Source organism: Nelusetta ayraudi, unplaced genomic scaffold (genome assembly GCF_046127955.1).
Source record: "Nelusetta ayraudi isolate G7.1 ecotype Tasmania unplaced genomic scaffold, CSIRO-AGI_Nayr_v1 ptg000059l, whole genome shotgun sequence".
NCBI classification, from domain to species: Eukaryota; Metazoa; Chordata; class Actinopteri; order Tetraodontiformes; family Monacanthidae; genus Nelusetta; species Nelusetta ayraudi.
In genome coordinates, this window is record NW_027466109.1 from 674,305 (window position 1) to 696,189 (window position 21,885).

Sequence of the window (21,885 nt, forward strand, 5' to 3'; positions counted from 1 at the left end):
CTATAATGGGAGTTGAAAAAAAAATACATATCAAATGGTGCCATGGTATTGTGTGACTCATAGCGCTGGCTGCAAACTGCTGGATCGGATTTATTGCCAACGTGGGGCAAGGGCGCCCTCTACTGGACCAGTTTTGGCCCTAATGTACACCGAGTCCCTCTTTATATCTTTCAGTCGGCATTTTCTCGCGTTATATTCATTGTGGATCATTGTGCTATTGTTGTTGAGAGCCCTTTCCTGTTTAGTCGGTCCTTTCCGGATTTCTTCCGGCTTTTGATTGGCCAGTGTGTCACTTAGTCTAAGGGTAAATAGCAACCTCTTCTTGTAGCCTGACAACATCTGACCGCTAGCATATCCTGCTGCACATAGTTAAGATCATTTCCAAATATCAGCCAGGTGTATGTAGAATTTGATTCATTTTTAATGCAATTTTTTTTCATGAAACACCTGAGTACATGTGGACAAGCCCCGAAAGCACACACAGACCGCCCAACCTTTTAGCACCAAAACCAAAAGTGCTGGAGCAGATGTGGGCCCAGGTTCCATAAAAACTAAAGTGTATTATTGGCACGTTGCCCCGCTCTAAGTCCACCTCCCACCACGTTTCTCTCAGGCAACTCAATGCAGGACAAAGAACTGGATTCCAAAAACGAAAGTGTTGTGGACCTTGTTTTTTCCACGTATTTCCAAGAACATCATGTCATTTGTGTTTCACTGTATGAGTTAATTAGCCCGTCTAATCCTCTCTGACCGCTGCTGTTGAAGCGTGTCTGGCGTCTTTGAAGAGAGCAGCCACAAAGAGCAGCTCTGTTTGTTGTTGTGTGTCTGGTGGCCTGGTGCTGCAGTGATATTCCAAATATAGCCAAGTATTAATCTAACAGCCATTCTTCTTGAGCAGAGTTTTCTTTTCTTTTCTTTTGTTTTTTTGACGTGACAGAAAGAGATGCTTCCCCACAGGAGTTAAACTTTTATCATATTAATTATTTCTCCTCAGTCTGCGGGGCAACTGTTGATGCTCACGGCACCGAACACCAGGGACTTTTCTTCTAATTCAATAGGTCTCCCGCCAAACTTCACGTTTCGCAAGCAGCCCACAAACGGCGACGACACGGGGGCTTTGTTTCCTTTTGTCGTCCCTGAATGGATGAGAGAAAAATAATTTTTTTTTTACAAACACTGAATAGTAATAAGTCACTGTAGTTCTTTTTTTCAAATCCCACCTCATTGTTGGATTCAAAACAATAAATACATCAGAAAACTGTCTGGTGTGTCCACTATAGTGGCATCTAGTGGTAAGGAAGTTTTATGCAGGCACTTAGGGCCTTTAAAAGAGAAAACACATATTTTCCCCCACTTATTTATGTACACCCATACCTCCGATATAAAGCGCTGCTGATGAGTTTGAAGGTGACGCAGGAGCAGCAGGAGCGACTTTCTTCTCCGACGTGGAGTCAACGGCGAGGTGGAGTTCTTCATTTTCTCTGGACACTGAGAAAAGGTAACACAAAGTCAGCAAAACTGGAACTCCTGCACGGTGTTTGCGTACAAGCCGGCTTTCAGACAAGACAAACCTTTAACGAGGTGAAACTTCCCATCGCAGAGGGTTTCCCGTGGAGTCACGGCGACGCTGACGACACCTTCCCCATCGTCCACTTCCACAACCACCTGGTGGAGCAATGTTGGCAGTTACAAATAGTAGCTGTCTGGTCCGGCACTGTTCTTCAATTTGAAAACGTTCAAACTTTTACCTCAGTTTCCCTCATGAAGACAACAAAGCTCATCCTGTCATTCCAAGAATGGAAGAGAAGACCTGTCAGATGCTGAGGACGCAGCTCAAAGGCCAAGTCAAACTGGGATCCTGGGGAGAAGTTGGTTTCTAGAGAAAAACGTGATCTGTGTTAGGCTCCAAGCAAGCTTTTCTTTCACTCTGTGGGCTGAAAAATAAAAAAAAACATCTTCATGATGCATCAGGATGCATGAGACTGGACAAACCTGAGAAAATGTAGCCGCCACCAAAGTAGGTCCCCCATGTGAGTCTTCTGAAGCAGGGCAAGGTGCCGTAGCTGGACTCAGCCTCCCAGAGAACCTCCTCGTTCATCTTGAAGTTGCGTATGCATCCGATCACGCTGCTCGTGGGAACGCTGTGGCCCTGGCGGAGAAGAAGACCACGGACGATAAAGGGCGACAGACAGAAGCAGAATGAGGCCAAGCAGTTGCTGAACAGACCTTGGTATTTCTGCCGCTGGGGTCGCCACCCAGATACACTGGGTTGAGCAGCTTCAGAGACGACCCCTCGTCATTGGGCAGGAGTCCATCTGTCACGCGAAATCTGTCCACCACGAGGTGAAAAGAGCTTTTCTCCACACTGAGCTCCACCTGCACGCAACACAACAACAACAGCAATCAGTGATCTTACAGCATCTACAGCAGACTGAAAAGGATGCAGATGGTTTAATCCTATTATTTAAAAAAAAAAAAATACATGTTAGTTAGAAAAGTGACAACAATGTTCTTGTCCAGTTTGACTTTATATTTACTTGTTTGCTTCAGAAGTTAAAAAATAGACCCACTTTGTCTTTTGGCAAAACTCTAGTCTTTCTTTTTCTTGTAGTCCAGCAGCTCACGACCAGGGGGCAACGGCTTTTACTTTGTTTTGATAAGTATGAGGACTTGCTGACAGCCATGTTCGAGGGCTGAATGCTGGTTTGGGCAGAAAGGTCGACTTACTCTGTGCCACTCCCCATCGTTGCTCCTCAACTTGTGCTGGATGATTCTGTTGTGGCCCAGCGTCATCTTGATCTTGCCGTTGGCCAGGTAGAGAGCCAGCAGAGGGACGGCTCCGCTGCCGCCTACGTGGAATATCAGCCCTTTGGACGACTTGGTGTTGATGTCGAGGGCGAAGTGGGGCCTGACAAATACACGAGACAGAGAAAAGTAGGAAAAACTGGCTGCATATGTGTTTCATCAAACGTGTTAGCTGGCTATGTCTCAGTGAACACAGCAGGCAAATTTAGCCTTTTATACTTCTTCTTTTTTTTTTGCTCAGCTCTTAAGTGAATTTGTGCTAAAACACAATGCCCTGCTGCACAGGAAAAGTCCAAGAAAGAGCAACATTTTATCAGCAAACAGAGGGCTAACTATGCTTTTTTTTTTTTTTTTTTTTTTTTGCTCAAGTTAATTCAATTGACAAATTGAGTAAATCTCCTCTTTTAACAAAAAGCAAAAGTTAAAAAAAAAAAAAAAAACATATCTGATGTGAATACCTATTTCTTTTTGTTTTGCTTTTGGTTCTATTTTATTGTCTAGACACTGTTACCTGTAATTAAGGTCCCCTTTTGGAACGCTGTAGCTGACCCAGCTGTGTCCTTGGGGGAAGTGGTGCTCGCCGCCCTGCACTCGTCGCTTTTTACACTGACTCCCTGCTGGAGCCGCGACCTGCACAAAAAAAAAAAAAACAATTAGACGTCTGCCTGGCATCAAACTCTGGGAGATTTATTCCCTCTTCCACTCTCACAGGTGTGTGTCTCTGTGGCGTTTTGAACACGTGGGAGGGCAAAACTCGGCGCCGCTCGCTGATGGGCGGCGAGGAAAGACGGCACGGGCCGAAGTCAGCGTCCCCTGGTGGTGTGAGCAGGCTGAGGTCAGCAGGTGCCACCCCATCCTCCGGCCTGTTTTTAAAAAAAAAAATTTAAATAGCATTAATTTCCTGTTGGCAATTCCAGCAATTATGATTTATACGACGATGAGAGCCTCCAGACCTCCTGATATAAAGGTTGGTGATGCAGCTTGTGAATTCCCCCTCTTGCTTGGTTTTCTCCTGCAACCCGCTGTGGTCCGACTGGGTCACTCTTGTATTATCAACGCTCAGTTTCAACCTATGAAACCACAGACATATTCACCGTGTTTAGATTTTTATTCAACGAAAAGGAACATATTTTGGAGGGCAAAAGTACGACTCCTCTTACCCAGCAGGGCCCCGGACTGCAGATAGGTGGTGCCACCTTCCATCGTTGCACTTTGTGTCTGTCCTCAAGGTGTAATTATCACTTTTCACCACCGCAAAGCCGTCGACCAGGGACAGCTGGAAGTCGTGGACGGAGGAGAGGCCCTGCAGGCGATTGGCGATCATGCAGTTCTACTCATTAAGGTTGTTTTTGCTTTTCCCCTGTAAGCCGAACGTAACCTTTAGGGTTGCAGCGGGTCGGTACCTGATAGGTGCTCCTCAGCACAGTTCCATCGCTGCTGCTGCTCCTGAAGCCCAGAGAGACTCTCAGCGGCCAATCGCTCCGAGCAAACAGCGGGTCAGCTGACAGAGGTGACTTCAGCGTAGCAGAACGGACAGCCTGCACGAGATGCTAAAAAAATGACGAAATATAAACCGGTGTTTCATCGCCAACAACTTTTTTTTCTGGAAGGGTTAACTGGTTTTGAGACAGTGAATTGCCCTCAGCTGGTGTCAGTCACCTCTTTGACTTTTGACCAAATTACATGAGCCCATTTATTAATGGCACCACAGTTCTGTAAAAAGCAACCCTTTGTGATGTCACAAAGCACCCTATTGCCTCACCAATTCCTCTCCCAGGTTAAACAAAATTATTTCCTATTTTATCCTCGTATTTATACAGTTTTTGTAAAATGAAAATTGTGAGGCTGCTTCAGTGAAATCCGCCACTAAAAACTAAAGATATGAATGATTATAGTGATGTATCATCATGCTATGGAAGAGTGTTTTAGTTGTCTGTTTAAGATGTGTGATTTTTTTTTTAAGTCAAACTTATGTGGAAAACTTGCACAAATGTGTTCCCTCTGTCGAGCTTTACATTTATGTCACTATGTCGCGGTTTGCAGCTCTGTTTGCTGAGTCTGTTTACCCGCAGCCAGACGGGACATCCATCGGTGACTCCGACCGTCCTGTTGGGCTCAACCTGGACCGCGTCGTCCTTCAGATCGTCCACACACCCCCTCAGCGCCGGCGCCGTGATGTTGTGCCTGAGGTTTTAAGGGCAAATGTTGTTCAAAAACAGAGCAGCTGGATCAACCCGAGTGTCTGTCTGTCTGTCCCTTTGGATACCTCTGTCTCAGCGTCACTGGCAGACCCCCGATGTAATAACTCTCATAGACGGTTAGGTTGTGACGTGTGTAGATCCGTTGTCCTCCGTACTTCACAGTGAGGTTGTCGTTTTGCATCTCGATGGAAACGGTTTGGTTCTGAGGCTGGAAGTGTCGTGTTAGTAAAATGCTTTATAAAAAAGAGTTTCGACTGACTGAGGGGCGGGGCTTCGTTATCTCGTGTGACCGATCTTACAGATAGAGACACTTTGTTAGCGCTGGACAGTCTGAACTCTCGACCTGCTTCCCTTCCCTGCAGCACTAGAAGGCTCATCTCCAAAAACACACAGAAAAAAGACTCCTGGAAATGGGAAGACAAAAAAAAAGTACAACTTGTAAACTTTTACGTTGTGATAACAGCCTCCATCTGCCGGAGCAAAAAGCTGACTGTCAGCTGAAACTGTCTCGTACTTCGTTTCCGATGTAGAACAACAAGGCGTTTGTCTCTCGGCTGTTGGTTTGAAACCTCAACAATTTTCTCTTTTTTTCGTTCGGCCACTTCACCAGTGTCATGCTGTAGCCTGTTCCCTGGTAATATGCAGAACTCTTCAACCTGGAAATCCTAAACAAAGCATTTAAAAGAATTTTTTTTTTTTTGCAGTGATCTATTCTGATGATTGCAATCACCTGAAAACTTTGGGAAGAAGGGTTTACTTCATGGCTGACTTCTCAGCATCAAAGTTGTTGCTGCGCTTGTAGTTGAACAGAGAAACTGGCATGTCGTTGATGTAGGAGAGCTTCATGGCTCCACTGTAGCCGGGGTAGCGCAGCTCTGCTGGAGGCTGGGAAAAAGGAAGAAAGGATGGGTAAAATGATTTATTTATGCCTTTTATTTGAATTCCGAACATGTATTTGATATCTTCTTTGTTTGTTTTCATTGCATGGAAAATCTGGTTTTGCAGAAGCACTTTGAGAAGATCAGTGACCGAGAGAAAAAATAGAACATTTTCATAAATGGTTACTGTAAAGTTTTCTGGATAGCCGCCCACGTAGAACACCAGGCTGTCTGGATCCAGCCTGAGGAGGCTGCTGGTGGTGCCGGGGAGGCTGCGTCTGGGAGGGAGGCTCAGGGGCTCTTTGGATGTGAAGTTCAGCGTAACGTTCACGTCAGCGTCTTGGTAAACTCTGCACGGTCGGAGCACAATCCGGCGCAAACGTTAGCTTCAATCACAGTTGGAGCGAATGAGATTGTCGTCTCTGTTTGTACCTGCGGAAGACGACTCGGTCGAAGTTGAAGGCCTCGCCGCTGCTGATTGTTAACTGGCTGGTTTCCACCTGGTGGACTGTTCCCGACAACTTGTAGGCGCAGAGCAGCACGTTATTCCTGAGGGCCATCCCGATGTAGTCTCCAGAAGCCTGCAAGTTATAACATTTATTGGCCGTGTTTAAGAGGAGCCCACTCCCTCCCTGTTTTTAGCTTCTTCTTGGAGGCCTCACTCACGTTCCTGCTCCCCAGATAGAGGACGAAGGAGCTGCCGTGGCTGCGTTTGTCCCGCCGTCGCCTCTGCCTGCTGTGTTGCCTACCGAGGACCAGATCCACTGCCGTGAAGGCTCTCAGGTCTTCCAGGTCTCTGGGAGGGTGAAGCTCCACGTGGTTCGTGCCATTGAAGGTGGTGACTAAAGATAGCTGTGAGAGGATCAGGCAGGGAGTCAAGGGGAAAGCGTTTTTTTATGGGTTTTTTTTTGTTGTTGTAAAATTGTCAATCAAGCCCAGACTGATCAAAAACAAACCTTTTGTCTTGGAAACAGACCAATGAAAAATGCTCCTCACCATGGTAACATAGTTCCTGGTCTCCTCTATCACATCCTTGATCCTCCACATGCTTTCCGTCATGTTGCCCGCAAGAGGCACCCTCTTGCTGAGATCCTGGACTTCTGCGATTTTCTGGTGTAACTCAGGTAGAGCTCTGTTCAGGTTCTCCGCTGGGTCAAAAAATAAACAAACATGACAAAAAGTGGACAGTTTTACTTTTCAAATAGACAAATTCTTCTGAGTAAGTTGGGGAAAAGCCTCAAACATGATTTATAGTTAAAGAACACACTCACCCGTCTGGTCGGCATCACTTAATATGTCCGGCTTCCAATTTCTAATCTCTATTTTGTCCACTTCCTGGCTGATGTTCCTCAGTCTCTCCGTCATATTGCTGACAGTGGAGTTTGAGGCAGATGTAGCATTCTTTGCTGACTTGACCAGGATTTTTATGTCATCTTTAAAGAACAAAAAAATGTTTTATGAGACTGGAAGCACCGTTTGTGTCTTTTTTAACCATTTGCGAGTCATTTTCTGACCTCTCTGGATGGCTTTAATGTTATCTTTGAGAGCTGAGACGCCGTCTGTTAATAATTGACGTTTGTCTCGTTGCGTGCTGACGCGATCTTTGTGGCTGTTGACTGTGGACGACAGCGCTGTTCAAACAGGAAAAACACAACCATTCACACATTCAAGTTATTTGGTTGTTAAGGCCCTGATTAGACATTCAAACTGGCTGGATTTAAACCCATTTACCACTGTTGTACATATTAAAATATCCAAATATATTTTTAAACAGGATATAATCAATAACGATGTTTACGTACATTCCAGGTCACCTTCTGTTTCATCAGCTTCCGTCCACAAAGCAGCTGATTTTTCTCTGAGTCCTTCTGCCTTGTCAGCCAGACCTTCCTCCTTCACTTTCTGTTTTTTTTTGTTTTTGTTTTTTAGAAAATAAACATGCCATTGAAAAAACAAAACAATTTTGCTCAGGCATCTTAAAGGGCAACCTGTAGCTACCTCTAGGGTGCGATCGGCAGTCTCTCTTGACTGATTGGCTGCCCTCTCTGCCTCCTCCACTGCATTTATGTCAATGTTGCTGAAGCCCATCCTCTGGACGGTGGCGCTGTGGAGCGCCCTGTAATGCAGGGTTGTGTTGTAACGCTCATTCCGCCAACTGCAGCCGTGCAGCTGATTTTTAAACACTCACTGCTGAAGCTCCACGGCCGCCCTGAGAAGACCCTCAGCGTGCTCCTCAGCCTCGGTGACCACGTCCACCTTGTTCTCCAGGCGGACGGTGTTTAACCTCTTGACGAGCTCCTGTCTGGCACCATCTGTCTGAGCTGCTTGACTTTCAAGTTCCTGCAATTGACAATTGACAGATTGAAATCCAGTTTGCGCCCAACGAGGCTTTTCTGAGTTTTGAGGCAGCGGAAAAGGTTTAAATCTTACTTTCTTGACATCCTCCAGCATCAGGTAAGTGTTTGTTACGTTTTTCAGTAGGGATTTAGTCATTTGAGTCAGAGGATGTAGGCGGCTGCTGTTTTGTCTCTCCAGCTGGGGAGGCCGACAACAAAATACATTAGAAATTAGTGAAAAAGGACAAAAAAATTAAGCACAGTGGCGAAAACTAATCTTATATAAGAAAGCAGGATGACCCTGTGACGGAAGACAGTTGTATCACCTCTAGGTGGTGCAGTGCAGCCAGATTCTTCAGGTTCAGGCCTTTGGTTCTGTCCACTGTGTCTCCTGCAGCTGACAGCAGGTTAGTCAGCTCCTCCAGGGACGACCCAGAGGTCATCAGAGAGTCTGCAGTCTGATTCAGTGCAGCCCGGTCGGTTCCCACAGTCACAACCCCGAGGCTGTCCAACACTGAGGCCGAAACACACACACAAGTGGGAAACCTAAAGCTTTTACTCAGTAGATGTTTTATCTAACCCCATCAACATCTGGATCCAAAATTATTAGAGTTTTTTTTTCCTCTTGTTATTGATTTGAATTAACTGTTTGATTGTGGTCTGTGACCCTGAGTGCAGTATTAAGTAAGTAAAGAAGATGGATGGATGAATGTTTTTCTTTTTATCAAAACAGAGAAGGGGCTATTTTTAAAAACCAAAATTGATACCAAGCCAAATTTCTCCTTACGTCAGTGTTGATGGAGGCCCTGCTGACAATTTTCTAATCCACACAACCATTCTGGGCTTTAAAGGGAATCAATTCCATCAATTGGAAGTCTATTATTACCAATCACTATAACCAAAGATCCTCCGTACACATCAGGATGTTTTGGAAATGGGTGGAATCCCAGCTCTTTAAACTTTTTGTTGGCTGCACTTCTTTTGTCTGCTTATGGAATGACTTTTTGTAGAAATCCTTGTTATGTTCAAATCAGTGGCTTTCTGACCTGCCTTCTAATGCAGAGAAACCAAACGTTGCGCTTTCATTTATCCCGATGCTTACTTATGTGTGCGTCCTCCTGCTCTCTGCCTGCTTTGAGTCTCTGCGAGCTGCAGCTTCTCCTCCTCAGGTCGTCAACGATAAGCTGGGCTTCCTCCATCATCGTGGCTTCCTCGATTCCAGAGAGCGGCCCCGATGCACCGGGTTTCCCCTCAGCCTGCAGCCGTGACACATCTGATGCACAAACATGACACAGACAGACAAACACTGCTTTCAAAGCCTCAGTATCGGAGCAGGTCAAGTTTTAATATAATAATTTTGAGCTTTGGTTGCCCTTGAGTTCCACCCGCATTCATGTATTTTCATACCTTGTATTTCCGCAAGAAGAGCTTCAGCTCCAGACAGAAGAACCTCAGCCCTTACATTTGTGTCGTTCTTTGAGACCTTCTCTCCATCGATGACACCTTGGAAAGACTGGAAAGTTTGAAATGTTGCGTTGTGATTTCCAGCATCCTCTGGTCATTTTGCTCTGATGAACTCCCAGGTACCTCGTCGATCAGCCGACTCAGGTCATCTCTGAACACATCGACGTCTTCTTCCGCGCGTTCCACTTCGGTATCCAGCCGTTTTACTGCCGATCTATAGTTTCCAACAAGGCCCTGCAAGACAGAGAAAACCTCTGAGCATGCAGGCTTTGCCGCTTTCTCGTGAGCAGCATCAACTGAACTTCACCTGGGCGTCAGAGATCTTTGCCTCCAGGGGTTTCAGCCACAAGACAGATCCAGGAGTGTTTGTGATGTGGCGCAGCCGCTGCTCCAGTTGACGCTGGACAGGACGCAGCTTTTCCAGCTCGAGCTGCAAAGTGATGGAGCAGCTGTCACATTCTGTTCCAGTAAAGGAAAAAAAGAATTAAGCAGGGAATTCTCATAAGAAGATGTCTGAGCTTAGACTAAAAGGCTGTTATCAACTCACCGTAAGTGCCGTTGCCAGGTATGATGCACTCTAATTGATGAACCACAATGCAAGAGAATCACATTTGGGGTCAGTTAGTCAGAGAGTGGCACAAACATCTTAAAGCAACACTCTGGGAGTTTTTAATCATAAAATAAGACTTTGAAAATAAAATGTACAATTCATTTATTTAGATTTTTTATGTTTAAAAATGTGACAAATTTAAAAAAAAATTACCTCCAGTACGATTGTTACACATCTTTCTTTTGTTGTTGTTGTTGTCACAGTTGCAGGGCTTACATCCACCGCCATCCGCCAATGGATTGCCGTAGTAACCAAATACACATCTTAATAATAACAATGACATGTCGAGGATAGTCATCCTTTGAGCTTTCTGCTATTCAGCAAATAACACTTGGAATCAAACCCTCTTCCGAGGTAAGAGGGATCCCCACCTCTCACATCTGGTACCACTGTAACCACGTTTACACAAGCATTCAATCACCCCTGAGTCGATGTCCAGGCAGGCCAAGGCAAAGCTGGAGACGCAAAATAGGGGGTTGGAAAATAAACAGTGAGAAATAAGCTCTATGTCTACCACTACTGCTATTAGCATTTAAAAAAAAATAAAGAGACAGACTTTTTCCTGCTAGAGGGGCACGGACAGGCTTGGCAGGTGCGGCTGGCCGCGTTTCCGTAGTAACCCTCTTTACAACGTTCACAGCAGTCCCCGGTGGTGTTGTGCTGACAGTTCTGAAGTTCGGTGAGAGAAAGGACACATTATTAGACAACACACTCCAGTTTGTCCCAAAAATATTGCAACCTTAAAAAATAAAATATCGAGCAAATGCAAATGGTAATCAATAAAAAACGGGGGTAAGATGTAACACCATTTAATAGTTAAAAAAGAAATCTGTTTGTGCATCTTTCTTTTGTGAGCAATGTGTGATGAGGTCTTTATTCTAGGAATGTGTCCCACCAGATTGATGGGACACATAATCTATAAAAATAAAGATTATAACCATCCATCCGTCTATTTTCAATACCCGCTTCTTCCTGAGCTCAGAGTCACCAGGGTCTGCTGGGGCCCATCCCAGCTCTCATAGGGTGATGGCAGGGTGACACCCTGGACAAATGACCAGTTAAGGCCCAGGGCCACATAGAGACAAAGAGCTATTCACACTCACATACAAACCTATGGACAATTTAGAGTTTCCAATTCACCTCACATGCATGTTTTTTGGATAACATGCAAACTCCACATGGAAAAGTCCCACCCACACCCGGAATTGAATCCATGACCGTATTGATGTGAGGCGGCAGCGCTAACTACTGCACCACCGTGTCGCCCGACAAATTCAACCATATCCATTTCCTTGCAATACAACTTTTTGAAATATACACACTGGGCTTTTAGATAAAACAGTGTCTAAATACTCTTTTAAATGTATCATATTGGCATGCACGCCACTTGTTCACCTCACAGTTCCCTGTATGTGGATCACAGAGATTGGAGAGTCCATTGCAGCTACATGGAACACACTGACCCTTGTTTGGTCCGTCCTGCTCCCTGTAGAAGCCAGAGCTGCACTTCTGTGGACGCACAGAGGCATAAACACTCAGCTATGGGACAGTGAGCCGGACCTGAGCAAGATTTGGCTGATGAAAGTTCAACTGTTAAGTACTAAATACAACAACAAAAAATTCTCAGACGAGACAAAATAAATCCATGTTTTTGTAATAACTTTGCAAACATGTGATTAGCCTGTGAAGATACACCAAAGAGCTTACCTGTGTGGTCTCACCTGCCGTCTGGTTGTTGCTTGTGCTCTGACTCACCTCAGCCACTTTGTCATACCTGCACTTGGTCGTCCTCTCAGCAGAAATTGGACCAAAGCAAAACAGCAACAGGAGACTGCAAATCAAAGCCACCGGCGTCCGCTGCATTTTTAGCTTCTTCCCACTGCTTACATTGGAAAAGCTGCCTTCTTCGGTAGGTTATAAAACCCCACCTCCTCACAAGTTAACAGTGAACTTTGGAGCTGTTTTTTTTTTTTACATGTGAAACACACAAAGAGAAAGTGCGAAAAAGGAGAAAGAGTGTGAATGAGTTTGGCCGTTGTCACAGGCTCAAGGTTCACAGTGAGGTGTGTTTAACCAGACGTTACCGACACGCCGGCCCCTTTTGTGTGAACAATGACACAAGCAGAGAGGGATACGCTTGGTTGTCATTTTATTACCAGTCAGTCCAGAAATAAAGTCCCTGTATCTTCGTGGCAGAATCACAACCAAGAGCTGTAGAAAAGAAAACACCTTAAATATGAGTTTGGATTACAGGACAATAAAAATGTAATTTGTTCTGTTTCACATGCACATCAGAACCTGAAACAGTTGGAGCTCCAGCAGCCTCCTCGTCCCTTGTGTGTAACATGTCACTGCACTTCCTGTTTTGTACAGGAGGGAATAAAGCTGGTAAGCTAAGGAGGAAATGTTTTGAAAAAAATATATATATATTTATTGAAATTTAATTATTATTATTATTATTATTATTATTATTATTATTATTATTATTATTATTACACATTATACATTTTCTCATGTATCCACATGAAAACATCCTCTTTAAAGCAGTTGTGTGTCATTTCTGCACCTTCATACCTACGCGTTCAAAATTATGTTTACAATTCATGGAGCGGAAAGAACGGCCGCTCTTATTACTTCATTGACCCTGTTTTCTTTTTTTATTGGCCTGCAGGACATTATGAGGGCATGCAGACAAATGGCAGGCCTGGTGCTCATAGTTATTGCACACAAATTCACATAAGTCGTCAGGAGAGGCTCAGCCAATCCTGTCTGATCCCTGCTGCTCCGCCAGGCCGTAGTTTGCGGCTGACGCAGTTGGGCTGCAGTGGGACTGTGTGGCTTTGCTGAGACTCGGTTTGCCTGCCTGCATGTCACAGGGCTATGATTCAGGAAAAGTGATGTCAGAACTGTTATGTTCAGATAGAAGAACTACATAACGTTGCTTTCGTTGAAAAAAATCTGTTTAACTAACTTTTTTGGATTAACTTATTTTGAGGGTATTAAAAATGAGAGGAAACAACACAACATAAGCCGAATTTCAGCCACTTTTGAGTCCCCTTGAAACAAAAATATAAACATTTATTGTGGTATTTTGAGGAAATGTTTATACCTGGTAGCTCTGCTAATACAATGGCTAGCTTTAACTTTATTTGTTTTACATTGTACAGTGTTTAGAAAAACAAAAGTAAAAACATGATGTTTGAAATACTGTATGTCCTTCACAACTCACCGAACTTGGAAAAATTTAAAGCGGGTCCAGACCTACGCATCTGTGTAACAATTCAGCTTATAACAATTACCTTTGAATAGAAGATAACAATAATAAGATAAAAATAGCATTTAAATGTAAGCAAAATTATAATTCTCAAAATTGTCTCACACACATTAAATATAAATTAGCCTCTGTCAGCTGTGCTTTGATCCAACCAGTAATGTTTTGTATATTGTTATTGCTTCTGTGCTTCTGTGACATGCATATCTGAGGGTGTAACTGTTCAAGTGTTGGAGAGCTTCACCGACAACCTGGTGTGTCTCAGATCCCTGAGAGAAGCAACGTTGTTGGCTGCGTGTAAGGCTCAAAAATAGGTATTAGCTGTGTCAGAAAGGCAACTGTTTCAAAGAGTTAAGACAACAGGAGCGCTTCAGAGGAGACACGGGTGGGCAGCTTCAGATGTGAGTGGCACCACTCCTCAAGATTCGCCACAGGATTCAGAGGACGGGGAACATTGCGTAGCTGGCGATGCCGCACATGTTGCTGCCATCCCGAGCCATCCGCATGAAGCCGCCTTCTCCCCAAGTGATTCCCCAGCTGAGGAGTGAAAATGGAAACAGCAGACAAAATACATAGGTAAAAAAAAAAAACTGTGGTGAATCTACATGAGCTTTTCTATTTGATTGTTTTTTTCTGACCTGTTCTTGATGATCCAGTAATCTTGGCCACCCTCGGTGCCATATCCAACCAGCACCACTGCATGATTCAAGTTGTTGGGGTTACAGTTGGGCTCTTCAAATATTCCTGTAAAGCCACAGAAACAAAACATATTCTACATGTTTTCACATCTTACCCCAGTGGAGCAGCATCACACAAGTTAATAAACATGGGTTCATGTTGGAAGGGGATAGAAACATGGTGGTCTCAGAGGGAGGAGTGGACACCTGGCTCAGAGGTTTGGTCCCTAACCTAGGAGAGGTATTATTGCCCTTTATGGCATCACAAAGGGGCAGATTTCCACACATATTCTGACAATTGGAGCAAAAAAAAGAGGGAAGTTTTTATCTTTGTAGTAGTTATTCTAGTTGTTCATTTACACGTTTGGTCTGTGACGATATGAGAAAATATGGTTAAAAAAAATACTTCACCTGAGCTGTAGAACATGAAGCTGGGGTGATTGGCATCGATGGCCACTGTGATTGGACCAATGGTGGCCACAGCGTCTGCCAGGGCCTGCTCATCTCCCTTGGCAATGAACCTGTAGTCCCTGATGTGAGCAACAGCCAGACTGCTCTCATAATAACATGGCTGGGTGTCCTGCAGAAAGCAATTAGGAGCCTTTAGGTAATGGCAGGCTGGAGTAATGGACTGTCTGAAGCGGGTAGGCCTGGTAGATCCTCACCACTGAGGTGTACGGGTAGGTGCTCGTCGACTGTAACCCGTTGCCGACCACGTAGTCGTAGGCATTGGCCATCCATGCTCCGCTGCAGCCGTAGGTACCGTAGGGCTTGGAGCAGTCCACCAGGTTCTGCTCACTCAGGGATATGAGCTGACCGGTCTTCTTGTACAACTGACCCTCGATGGCTCCCGTAGTGCTGAAGGCCCAGCAAGAACCGCAGTAGCCCTGCAAACATTGCTTGTAGTCCTCTGGATTTCAGCCAACGGAGGTGGATTTAAGAGTTCCCTACCTGGTCTTTCACTTCGGTGACGAAGCCCATCGACCTGTAGTCCACGGCCGAGGCCTCGACTGTTGATGCATGGTACCTCAGCTTTCGGGAAGAGATAGTCTTCCCCCTCTTCACATGCTGGGCATTCATGACTGATCCTTGCAAAACCTGGTATTCTTGTCTGGTCTGCGAGTAGAGAAGAGAAGAGAAGCGAAGTGAGTCATGTCGCTGGTCGATTGTCCAACACACACGGAGAAGTCCATGAGGCAAAAACATTGTCCTATACAAGCTTCTACATCATCCATTAGCAAAATAAAGTCTTGAATGGCTTCTTGAAGACCTCAGTGTGAGATATTTAAAGGGATCTGATAATATTAAATGGAATAAATACAAATTGATAAAGTTAGAATGTTGTGTTTTCATTTGAAAACAAGCATTTGTGATTTTAACACAGACATCACATCATTTGAGCATTTCAGTTTTCTTCACAGTCTTCACGTTTTGATTTCCCAATCCGAAGTTTCGAACTCTTTAGATGTACTTCATATAATGATGTTCGATAACGGAATACTTTTCCTCACCAGGTCTCCATATTTGTTCATCGCCATAGTAAACGGCCTCATGCCCATGAAAAATCTGTGATTGTTGTCATCAATCATCCGCTTGTTCTCCTGCCAGATGGTCCTCCTTTGCACGTCATTCTGCAAAGAACAACACGCCGTAGCGACCCCGTCACATCATTTTGTGTTTTTGCCCTTTAAATGTTGCCATAGTAGGTGTCAGGTGTAGGAACGCATCTCACATTCTCATCATAGTTGATGCCGTGCCGGCTCTTCCAGACCTCCCACTCATTCAGGACCAACTCGTCAGAGTCCGAGACCACTGGCTGTGGGCCGAACAGCAGGACGGACAGCAGAGCTGCAGCCAACAAGGAGCTGACATGTTGCCCTGCCGAAGCACCGCAGCAAAGGTGCACCATTATTCTATACATACCCCACAATTCACCCTTATCACATTTAGTTTGACAGTAGGAAAGACATTCAGGCACTGTGTGGAGGTTGTTTTAGATGCATATCACAAAGTTCTGCACCCATCAGTGTATGAAACAGTGCAACAATCTTGGCCCTGAGTTGAAAAATCGCTAGAATGCCATCAGACTGACCATGCATGTTTCAAAAGAATGTTAAACTCATATAAATATATGATTTGAGAGGAACACTGGCATCCTAGGTCATTTGTACATGACAAACAATGCAGTCAGCATTTATAATGTTGATGGCATCCGACACAACAGAAATTAATTCCATTGGTCTTTCGTGTGTCACCTTGGGTTAGATTTATTTATCGTCAAAAAGCATCATATTGTATATTGTACAATATGTTGGAGTTACGATTAAAACACTACAGGTGTTCGTCTTACCTGCAGGGATGTGAGCCAGTTTTGTTCTCATGGTCAGAGTGAAACTCCAGGCAGCCGGACAGCAACAACCGCACCCGCTCATTCTCCCTTATATATCAGCGCAATAAGTACATGTTTACACGGCGCTTTAGCGAATCCCTAAATCAACACTTTTGCCTACACCTGAGAGGGACATCAGTCAACAAAATTAAGATGCGTTTGCTGCTCCTCCTCCATAATACCACCATTATGGCGGGAAAGAGCTGGAGCTGCAATAACGTAAATCCCTCAAATAGCAGTTTATAATTGAACATAATACCTGACATCAACCTCTCAGAAAAACCAATAGTGGGAGAAGTACACAGATCACTGCAGTCAATCTGCCAGTGCATTAATTCAGAATTAGACTGTTTATTCAACGTCCCACACAAATGAAAACCTGCAATATTTTCTGCCCTGTAGTAAAAGTCTCCAGCGTCTGAAGAAATGAGAGAATGACCATGGGACTGTAAATATTTACGCATCAATTTGGAAAAGAATTTCACTTCTGGTCAATCAGAAGTTGTCTTGTTATGTACAATGCAAGGCCGTCAAATTCAATATTTCCTAACACTGTTTCTCAACGGTGATCTGATGTTCTAAAAAAATGTGCTCTAAGGTATGAAAGTAATCAGAAGCATGGGCTCATTTCAAAGTAATGGAGTTTAAAGGCCCAGTGTGTAAAGTTTAGTAGCACCTAGTGGTAAGGAAGCATATTGCAAACAAATGAACACCTTTTATTTTATCTTGTGTTGTGTTGTGTTGTGTTGTGTCTATAGTAGTGTTGTCGCTTAAGCTTCAGCTCCCAAAATAAACTGCAATCAAACTTACTCACCTGCAGAGATCAGGTGAGAGCAGCATCACTCTGCAAACATTTTTCTCTCGTCAGCAAATGCCATACGGGAAAGGTCGCTCTGACATTCAATTTCTGATGTCTTCATCTTACATCCTTGTCACATACAAGCTGTCAGGGTAAAATCACGAAACTGATACATGGGAGCACATACAAGTGTATATGCACTTTATGTAAATACACATTTTAATTGTCAGCAAATTACTACTTAATTTTGAAGTCATCTATTTCTAATAACATAACTAATAAATTAATCCCATTTTACAGGAGGGTGTGTGTATATTTCTTAGCGAGGAATAATTCTTAACATTCTGGGTTTTACACTGACACAACATTTTATGTTTCTGAAAAATGACACAGGGTTCCAAACAAGGCACTTAAAGTGTCTCTTCATATAAGTTAAGGTGTACTTTATGATCTGAAATGACTGGTTTGCCCCGTACTAATTTGTAGGAATATACCACGATAATTGTCTCAAGACTGACTCAGAGAGCAGCCCAGGTGGCGCTGGAGCTGCTTCCCCGCCATCATCTTGGACTGGGTGGTGCGCGCGGCAGCGCCCTCCAGCGGCCTTCGTCCACCACTGCCCGTCTCCGTGCGGCAGGGACTGCAGATGCAGAGGCTGAGCTGAGCTCAGCTGACTCTCCTCCGGCTGTGTTCACGGTATGTCCGCGTTACCGGCGCCGCCACCACCCAAACACGGTGCGGCAAAGGCAGGCGAGGCGAGCGGCGCTCTGCGTCGGCCCCTAATGAACGAGTGCGCCCGGATAAACATGAGTCACGAGTGAAGGCTGCGTCATGTCTTTCAAGGTAAACAAGCTACGTTTTTTTTTTTGTTTTTTTTTTTTGTTTCTCCCATCCGTCAGCCCGAGTGGGAGAACTGGAGAGAACGGCTGCTTCCTGCGGGACGCTGATGTTATGATGTGATACTAACTGTCTTCAGCGTTAATTAGTCTCTTCTGCTGCGTCTGTATGCAATGCGTGCGCGCTCATCATGGGGCCTATATATCATATGACCCCGGACTTTAGCCTATGCATACTGTGCTGGATATTGTGAGTGTACTGACAGCAAAGAAAATGAAAGAAAAAATATTCATCTGCTCTGTGACAAAGCTCCCTTTCAGATTAATAAGTGATATTTTTGCATAGAAATTTTCTTTTGCATTTGCATATAAAGAAACCTTTTCAATATCTTTGACATGCAACTTTGTTTTCTGTCTTGCTGTGTCAGGGAGGAGAATTATACAGGGCTGTGAGAGTCGGAAACATGATTAGTTTTATACAGCGGGGCTGTGAAAGGAGCCACCTGAAAATTGTCTCTGATTCGAATTCGAGTCTTAATTTTAATTATTTATTTTTTATTAATTTAATGAAACAGTGGTGAAGGAACATCTTTTTTTTATTAATTTATCGGCTGATTTAAACAGGCTATATTTACATCCTCTTTTTCTTCAATGAAAGACTTGTGAAAGATGACATGCATACCTTGATGCCTCCCCATAAAGTAACCCATACTTCTCGAAATTACACCTAATGACTCTTCCCTCTGCTGGCCGTCAGTGTGTTATTGCTGTAATGGTGGCTTGTGGTCACAAATTGTTGTGTGTATTTACTCTCCAGAAGGAAACGCCCCTGGCTAATGCTGTGTTTTGGGCCGCGAGGAAGGGCAACCTGGCTCTTCTTCAGCTGCTACTCAATAGCGGCCGTGTGGACGCCGACTGTAGAGACAGTGTAAGAACGCTGCATGCCCTGGCTGCATGGCTGCAGCTGCAGCTCGCATCACTATTGCATGTGTAGGCTCACCATCTCACAAACAATTTTCAATAATTTTTTTCAACAACATATTAATTGATGAGTCTTTAGGGTGTTTGGTTTTTCAGTACCTCAGGTTAGAATACCTTTTAGCATGGCATCTGCAAAAAAAAGAAAGGATTGTTGACTAATTCATACTTTGTTGATGTTTTTTTGTTCTTTTTTTTTTATTCCTCAGTATGGAACAACGGCACTAATTGTGGCGTCCTACAGCGGCCACTATGAGTGCGTCAAGGAACTCATCATGCAAGGAGCCGACATCAACTACCAGAGACAGGTACAGCTGGTCACCGGATTGGTATCAGATAACACAAGTGCACACAAACTTCTGTGTGTTTTGATCTTGATTACATCCGTGAGATGAATTGAATTTATTATGTGTGTATTTTAATGCAGAATCAGCTAATCAAAAAGGAATAGTACTTTGCAAAAAGTTTCTGAACTGCACAATATTGATGCATTTCAGCAGTGCTTAGTGTCTAAAGGTTATACAGATGGTTGGACAAGGTTTATAGTATGCATAGTGTGTGACCTTTAAATGGTCTGTGTTGTTCTTAGAAAGATGTCTTTAGGAAAATTATTAACAGGGGAAAAGCGATTATCATCCAGACACCTGATCTCAGTCTAATTCCTCTGGCCTATTTTTAGTGATATACAAAGCTACAAGCAGTGACTTTAGTTCTTTCCTTTTTGGCATGCCTCACACAAACATAGAAAGTTGTTCCCGTCAGAACAAGAGGCAGCTGCGTCTATTTTTGTCACTCTCTCCAGACAGGCTCGACCGCCCTCTTCTTCGCCTCCCAGCAGGGTCACAATGACGTCGTGAAGCTCCTCTTTGAGTTCGGCGCCTCCACCGAATTCCAAACAAAGGTACGGCGGTAGGGCACAATGGCTTCCTCTGACACGGCCTCTGGTTGTGGAAGAGAATGTGGTCATCTCAGGCTGGGATTCATGTAGCAACAAAAATGAAACGGGAACTACCAGGAACTATCTGTCACATTTGCTGCCTGCTTCCTTGCAGGACGGCGGCACGGCTCTCACAGTAGCGTCCCAGTACGGACATGCCAAGACGGTGGACACTCTGTTGAGGAACGGAGCCAATGTCCACGACCAGCTGAACGTGAGGTCCCCAGCCGTCCCCCGACCCCACCCTCACCTTTTCATCCGCTTGTTGTTTGGCCTCTCTTGGCTTCCTGTGCTGTCAATTAGCTCCACATTGTGTCCCAGCTGATGGAATGCGGTCGCTCAGGTTTCTGCACTGTGCTGAGTCAGACCTGAGTGACATTTGGCAGGACTTGCCTTTTGTCCTCAGACGCAGGCTCACCGTACAAATAAATATTTGTGCAGTGACTGTGACACTGCAAATGGTGCATTTTTTCTTTTTCCGATTATTTCTTTGTATGTTTCTGCCAGGATGGTGCCACCTCTCTGTTCCTCGCTGCACAAGAGGGTCATGTGACTGTCATTCGCCTGCTCGTTTCATCCGGTGCCAAGGTTAACCAAGCCAGGGAGGTAATGCCATCACCCATCCCAGAGTTTCTCCCTACACGTCTCCCCATGCTCATTCATCCTTTGATCCCACCTTATTCACATAACTCTCTTTTTCATCCATTTGTTCTTCATCACCCCATCCGCTGCCACTGCATGTGCTCCAGGATGGTACTGCCCCCCTGTGGATGGCGGCTCAGATGGGCCACAGTGAGGTGGTGAAGGTGCTGCTCTTGCGTGGTGCCGACCGGGACGCAGACAGACAAGTAGGCCCTTCCCGTCAAGTTAATTAAAGACATTGATGTGAAACTGTACGATGGTCCCCGACCTCAAATTAACATTCAGCGAGAGGGCCTCACGCAGAACCTGTACACTGCCTCTGCTGCTCTGTCATTCAAGGATGGGTCGACGGCATTATTCAAAGCAGCTTTTAATGGACACAACAGCGTCGTTGAGGAACTTCTCAAGTTTTCTCCTTCACTCGGTCTCCTCAAGGTAGAACATTTAATACGATCACAACACCAATTTAAAAATTAAGATAACAGACATTTGATTGCCCATCCATCAGTCCTGTTATGTTTTTCTTTAGCAGCATTCTTGCTAACCTCTTTAGTTCGAGCCATTGTTTATAGCATCAGCGTCGCTTCCTCCTGTACTTCTGCTGTGCTTTTTCAGTAGGCGTTTCTCACTCACATACTTCCTCTGCTGGTTGTATTATGGCCAGAATTGAAATAAATGTCTCCCCTCCAGAACGGCTCCTCTGCTCTTCATGCTGCTGTCATGGGAGGGAACATTCGAACTGTTCTGCTGCTGCTCGGTGCCAATGCAGACCCCAGTTTACCCAATAAGGTCAGGCAGATACCTTTCGAGCAGATTTCAAAAAGAGAGAGATTTTTCAAGATATTGCCTTGTTGTTAACTTTTGTTTTATGTGTTTTGCAGTACAATGAAATTCCTGCAGCCCTTACAAAGAGTGATCACATCCTGAAAGTTTTACATCCTAAAGTGATAAAAAGAGACAGCTGATTACTGAGACTGTGATTGTTGTGTTCATACCTGCCTACAACAATGTGCACTGACTGAGGAGAAACAAAACAAACAAAAACACACACACACAGTCTGC

The 21,885-nt window shown here is 44.5% G+C and overlaps 3 protein-coding genes across 3 annotated transcripts; 1 reads left to right on the forward strand and 2 right to left on the reverse strand.

The window, feature by feature from the left end:
- Window positions 1–972: 972 nt before the first annotated feature.
- On the reverse strand, window positions 973–10,538 carry lama3 (laminin, alpha 3). The gene is made up of 34 exons (XM_076039150.1): window positions 10,448–10,538; window positions 10,232–10,261; window positions 9,992–10,143; window positions 9,808–9,918; window positions 9,628–9,733; window positions 9,323–9,493; window positions 8,547–8,734; window positions 8,315–8,419; window positions 8,073–8,224; window positions 7,883–8,000; window positions 7,687–7,786; window positions 7,399–7,515; window positions 7,156–7,317; window positions 6,881–7,032; window positions 6,551–6,736; window positions 6,317–6,465; window positions 6,072–6,234; window positions 5,764–5,891; window positions 5,521–5,671; window positions 5,306–5,410; window positions 5,072–5,214; window positions 4,872–4,989; window positions 4,209–4,343; window positions 3,966–4,108; window positions 3,759–3,875; window positions 3,515–3,668; window positions 3,317–3,435; window positions 2,728–2,908; window positions 2,227–2,376; window positions 1,993–2,149; window positions 1,749–1,876; window positions 1,572–1,665; window positions 1,375–1,488; window positions 973–1,136 (listed from the first exon to the last, which is right to left on the reverse strand). The coding sequence occupies exons 1-34, from the start codon at window positions 10,467–10,469 to the stop codon at window positions 991–993; spliced, it is 4,467 nt and encodes a 1,488-aa protein (XP_075895265.1). The 5' UTR covers window positions 10,470–10,538; the 3' UTR covers window positions 973–990.
- Window positions 10,539–12,846: 2,308 nt separating this feature from the next.
- On the reverse strand, window positions 12,847–16,635 carry cts12 (cathepsin 12). The gene is made up of 8 exons (XM_076039235.1): window positions 16,593–16,635; window positions 15,975–16,120; window positions 15,754–15,873; window positions 15,194–15,358; window positions 14,908–15,129; window positions 14,654–14,822; window positions 14,204–14,309; window positions 12,847–14,102 (listed from the first exon to the last, which is right to left on the reverse strand). Exons 1-8 carry the CDS (start codon window positions 16,621–16,623, stop codon window positions 14,003–14,005), a joined length of 1,059 nt encoding a protein of 352 aa, XP_075895350.1. The 5' UTR covers window positions 16,624–16,635; the 3' UTR covers window positions 12,847–14,002.
- Window positions 16,636–18,052: 1,417 nt separating this feature from the next.
- On the forward strand, window positions 18,053–21,879 carry ankrd29 (ankyrin repeat domain 29). Its single transcript, XM_076039561.1, has 10 exons — window positions 18,053–18,273; window positions 19,084–19,194; window positions 19,454–19,552; window positions 20,047–20,145; window positions 20,297–20,395; window positions 20,689–20,787; window positions 20,931–21,029; window positions 21,163–21,258; window positions 21,514–21,612; window positions 21,705–21,879. Exons 1-10 carry the CDS (start codon window positions 18,262–18,264, stop codon window positions 21,786–21,788), a joined length of 897 nt encoding a protein of 298 aa, XP_075895676.1. The 5' UTR covers window positions 18,053–18,261; the 3' UTR covers window positions 21,789–21,879.
- Window positions 21,880–21,885: the final 6 nt, after the last annotated feature.